The sequence below is a fragment of the Diaphorina citri genome, unplaced genomic scaffold, assembly GCF_000475195.1.
Source record: "Diaphorina citri unplaced genomic scaffold, Diaci psyllid genome assembly version 1.1 scaffold91, whole genome shotgun sequence".
NCBI lineage: Eukaryota > Metazoa > Arthropoda > Insecta > Hemiptera > Psyllidae > Diaphorina > Diaphorina citri.
Genome location: NW_007377528.1, coordinates 247,817 through 253,331, shown reverse-complemented (window position 1 = coordinate 253,331; position 5,515 = coordinate 247,817). Strand labels below are relative to the sequence as shown.

General features: G+C 39.1%; 1 protein-coding gene across 1 annotated transcript in view; it reads left to right on the top strand.

Annotated features, from left to right (window-relative positions):
- LOC103524299 (pickpocket protein 19-like) overlaps window positions 1-3,980 on the top strand; it is a 5,787-nt gene extending 1,807 nt beyond the window's left edge. The window contains exons 3-7 of the mRNA XM_017449553.2: window positions 969-1,272; window positions 1,596-1,649; window positions 1,957-2,092; window positions 2,890-2,999; window positions 3,439-3,980. Of these exons, the coding sequence (XP_017305042.2) occupies window positions 969-1,272; window positions 1,596-1,649; window positions 1,957-2,092; window positions 2,890-2,999; window positions 3,439-3,815 (981 nt within the window). The 3' untranslated portion in view covers window positions 3,816-3,980. The remainder of the gene's footprint in view (window positions 1-968; window positions 1,273-1,595; window positions 1,650-1,956; window positions 2,093-2,889; window positions 3,000-3,438) is intronic.
- The last annotated feature ends 1,535 nt before the right edge of the window (window positions 3,981-5,515 follow it).

The window sequence follows — 5,515 nt, the reverse complement described above, 5'->3', positions numbered from 1 at the left end:
ATAGGAGCGGAGAGAGAGAGAGAGAGAGAGAGAGAGAGAGAGAGAGAGAGAGAGAGAAGAGAAAGAGTGAGATAAAGTTGTCTAAGAGAAAATAATAGATAGAAATATCGAAGATCGTACGAAGAAAAGCGCAAATAGAAGAAAATCGAATAATGGGAAAAGAGAAAAGTTAAAAAAAGAGAGTTTCTCAAAATTTATATAAAGAAAGCAAAAGGGAAGATATACAATTTCGGTATTGTGTGTATGTGTGTGTGAGAGAGAGAGGGAGGCGAAGAAATATGAAGACTGAGAGAGAAAAGGAGAAATAGAACGAGAAGTAAAATACTTTTGCTTCACGTGGATTTTCGCTTCCGGATTTTTGTGAAACCTTGAGTGGGATAGAAAGAAGAAGAAGAAAAAGAAAAAGAAGAAGAAACATAATTTCATCCTTCTTCTCTTTCACTCTTTAAATTGTCAAGAACAGGAAGCATAAATTTTGAAAGGGTCCTTTAGCTTGTACCTCATACAAGTCATACACTTCTTATAACACTGCTTTTTTCTATATCTCTACGATTTTCATTGTCAAAGGTCAAGTAAAATTGCTTTCTTCAACGGAAAGCGAGAGAACCCCTATCTGAGCCCATTTCCTCATAATATTGATTTAGACAACCATTTTAGCTTTTGGCCGTTATCAAAACCAAATATGTATAAGGTGCCAGTACAGTGTGTACTTTTTTTCGCCAGACTTGGTCTCACGAGACCACTCTTTACGGCTATGTAGTATATCAAGCTCGTAGATATTGATTTCACGAGAAACAAGTCCAGCGAAAAAGCCTATGGCGAAATGGCACCTTAAGTAAAAAAAAAAAACTCCATCTTCTGATATGGCGTGCAATCGTCCTACATTCTGGACTGCGCACACAGGAGTTTCGTCAGAAAAGACCCCCATTTCAACGAGATCTAATCTTCTGATATGGTCGCTACCCCAGATCGTGGTCCACAGCCCGGAAGACTTCCCCGATGTATCGACCTCCTACCTCGTGTTCAAGGACGAAGGGAAGGTGCACCGCATATCGGTCACAGTCTCGACCACCATCGGACACGAGAGCCTCAACCGCATAGCCGAAGCTAAGCGGAAGTGTTACACCGTGGACGACTATGCCCATATGCCGCCATCTTCGGAGACCCCGGCCCTGGTTGGGAACGATGAAAACAACTGCTACCAGCGGTGCCGACTCCGGGCCATCGCCCAACATTGCAACTGTACTCCGTACTACTTCAAACCGATCCGAGGTGAGGAGCTCCTTCTAACAATTTTGGCCTTTTGGGGGACGAGACAGGCGAGGGGACATAAAGGCCATGAAGCTCATTTTTTTAAAAGTACCTATGTATTTCAACCTAGACTGGGTTTTTGGACATGGATAATTATTTCTAAAGTTTGACTTTCCTTGAAGAAATTACCTTTTGTTGTTATACTTGGCATAGAGAATGTAAAACAGTTGGTGAATGAGGATTTGATTGATATCAAAAGACAATAACAAGAGATCGGTAACCAATAAACTCTCTTGGATCTTTAACTGACAATTTCATTTCATTTTCCCCTTCTTCTATTTTAGAGGGCCTCAAACACTGTGGAATCAGGCATATTGAATGTTTGAAAAACGTCAATGGTAAGTTGTTCGAATCCTACAAAAATGAAACGGATTATCCTGGGCAGCATGATTTTTCTAGGGCGTCAGTGGTATAAGTCGAGTTCAATGAAGAAGGTGGAAAGAGTACCTAGGTATTATCTGGAGTGCTCTTCTTGTGTTAGAATAATCTTTTTGAGGACTGATGACTTGAGGGTGAGGGGACAACCAGATTTGGTCATCCGCGTAGGAAAGGCGAATCTCTTATCTCTGGGAGCAGGACATCTTTGGATGGTCTAATCCCTCTTAAAAACACCCAAGTAATGGGTATTCTCTCATTTGTTTCAAGTGTTGCAGAGAAACACTCAGGCCCCTGAAGGTGTGCCCGGATTCCCCAAGTGGAGTCTGCCCGAATATATGAACTGCCATTGCCCACAACCCTGCTCCTTTGTCACCTACAGCACTGAAGTGAGACACACTTTTGCGTGAGTAACAAAAGACAGTAATAGAAAGTAATATTTTGAAGAGGATTATTTAATGTCACAATGGTCTACGTGAGTGGTGTTCTTAAAAATTTCCAGCCCAAGTTCACAAAATTTTCCGAGTTATGCACAAGCAGCACAAGGTTGTAATTATGCCATTACACAAAGGTACCCATGTACCATTGTACCTATACCTAGTTGTGGTCAACTTTTGAAATTATACCGATTCGCTGTCCAGAAAAAAAGTACCAAACTTGTTTCAAATGAAACTTTTGTTCATGCTTTAACAATAAGTTCATCGTAATTACCTGCAAAACTTTTTCGCCCAACATGTAGAGAACAGGTCACTGCCTTTTCGAGTGGAAATGTTTGTGACTCATTTAATTTTTTGGCGCTCCTCCATTTTACACACTGTTCAGGCATTGTAGTTTCAAAGGTCCATGGCCTTTTGTAATTATCTTTGTAATTATAATTTTGTACGACTATAAATTCCGTTTGTTTTATGAGATACCAGACCACCATTCATAACAAGAGGAACGTTGTTTAACAATGCTGGTATTATTGTTGTGTTAAATGTAACATTCATTAACTTTTCGGTGACACTGTTCAAAGAACATTTATTGGGTCATAATTTTGTTTTAATAGGCTTTCAGGAGTTTCTGGTTTCTGGCTGTACTAACTACTAATTTTTCAACATTAATTTATTTATTATTTAATTTAAGGAGTTTTCATTTTAACAATGAAGTATTTCATTATGTTTTTAGAGTTTTTTTTTATGGCAGTATCTCATGTTGTTGCAGGGACTTCCTAAATGAGAGGAGTTACTATGTTTATGTGGACGTTATGTACAAGGAGTTATTTGCCATCAGCTATTCCAGGTTCCTCAAGTACACTTTGCAAGACTTGCTAGGTAAGACAAAATCGTATTTGTTTGTCCTGATTCCCAATACGTAGCCTAATTTCAAGCATTGTGATTGGTTGAAAGAATGCGTTGTTGACGAGATGCTTTTCTTGATTAGATAAAATATAAGTAGGTATGTAACTCTTCAAGTTACAGGGTTCTCCTGCTTTTTTTTTAATGATCTGCCAAACAACAGAGGTTGGGTGGATGGAGCTCATCACTTTTCGTTTCATATTCCCGCTCGGAGTGATCATTTCTAGATTTTTTTTTTATTACTATTTTTATGACATTAATTCAAGTTACAGGGTTCTCCTGAAGTCGACTAACCAATAAACAATTGAATCGTTCCCAAGAAGAAGGCCCTATGTTAGTTAGTACATGTTAGTTAGTACATAGGACCTTCTACCTCAGAACGATTGCATTATTGTTCCTTCTGTTTGTGTTTCAGTCTCATTTGGAGGCGTGGCCAGTCTATTCCTCGGCTTCAGTCTGGTGAGCGTGGCAGAGCTCCTGTACTATTTCCTCAACGCTATCCAACTGTACATCGTTCCGCCGTCCGCCAGATCTCACGCATCCGGCTCTGACACCGCACGAACATTTTCCGGAACCGCCCGAACATTTTCCGACACCGCCCGAACTCTATCCGGTACCGGCAATAAATCAACCATCACCCGAAGAAGCTCTCGGCTGTCAAATTTCGGCGCGTCCCAGTTGAGCTCGTCAGCTTGCCGAAAGACTATGGACGAGTATGTATTTTCCGCCATGGGAAGCGAGAAGGCGAAACGGGACAAAGTGCCGGACCACATTCAGCCTTTCCTTTTGTAAACGGGACAAAATGGCGGACCATGTTCAGCATTTCCTTTTGTAAAAGGGATAAAATGTTAGACCACGTTCAGCATTTCGTTTTGTAAACGGGACAAAATGTTGAACCATGTTCAACCTTTCTTTTTGTCACCCAATACTTCTTTCTTTGTAATGTTTTCAATTTAATTTCATAATTAAAATTTTTCAATAAAACACAAGAATTTCTGGTTTTTCTCCTCCATTACCTCCTCTTTTTGGAAGTTTTTTAGAATGTTAGGTGACCTGTAACGAGGGGTACAAAGTCTCAAAAGTATGTCCTCTGGTTCAAATCCAAGTTGTAGGTCTTTTGCTGACTAGCTCTTTTTCGACTTGGCGTAGAAGTAGCGCTACCGCACTACTTTATAATTTGAGCATTCCTTATCTTTTATCTAAATATCTATACAATAACAGGTACCTAGGTAGCTCATACCTACCCACTTTTTCCAACAAGTTTCAACGATACAATTTGATACAACTGTCAAGATATAAGATAAAAAGCTGAGATAGTTTTGAAGAAGTTTTTAGTTTTTTAAACATTTTAAATCTTCCCGATATAATCTTTCTCTGAGGTACCTACTTTAGATACTGTCTTTCCCTTTGTAGGTGCCTACTTTCTTTTCCTTTTAAATGTTGGAAAAGTGGACATTGGAAGTGTTTTGTGGACTCAGTGGTGTAGTGGTTAGTGTGCTGGACTTCCGATCTGGAGGTTGTTGGTTCAAGTCATGAAATTACCCAGGGTGTTTCGAGGAAAGACAATTTATTGAATCGTTCTCAAGAAGAAGGGCTTATGTGAATTTGCAGCAAAATGTAACATAGGGAATAATAAAATTCTTCCTGGGAACGATTCAATTGTGCAAGCATTCATGCTTACCACGGCCGCGGGTTCGATTCCCACCCGGAGCGGATTTTATCCTGGTGGGATAATGTTCGCTTTCTCCTATCCTGTCTTCCTTCTCTTTTCGATTTCGGGACGATAAGACCATAGCAGTTACAGTTCCCTCTGTCAAACCTTTTTTTTTTTTTTTTTTTTTTTTTTTTTTTTAAATCATGCTTACCACAATTTTCCGTTTTTAAGTTGCCAATTTTTGTATTTTGTTCAGATTACCTTTTCATTCGCGTGGGCTAATTCATATTTCATAGTAAAACCTCAGTCTAAACTTCTTCATTTCAGAAAAATGTTGTTATTCAGTGTCTATAATTGAAGACAAGAATGATGTCATTCATTGTTCAACTTTACATTTCATTCACAAAAGCTAAATACAACCCCAACAAAAGAGGAATCCAACAAGGATAAAGGAGATTAGAAATTCGAACCATTTTGCCTCCTGAAAAGCCTATACTTACTCATTGGGAAAAGTCACTTTTGTAGACACCTACGCGCGACCCGATTCTAAAACTTCGCCCTCAAATAACTTTTGGGATCCAAAGAGATGACAGAAAGAGAATAATTGAAGACAAGAATGATGTCATTCATTGTTCAACTTTACATTTCATTCACAAAAGCTAAATACAACCCCAACAAAAGAGGAATCCTACAAGGAGAAAGGAGATTAGAAATTCGAACCATTTTGTCTCCTGAAAAGCCTATACTTACTCATTGGGAAAAGTTATGAAAACTCACTTTTGTAGACACCTACGCGCGACCCGATTTTAAAACTTCGCCCTCAAATAACTTTTGGGAT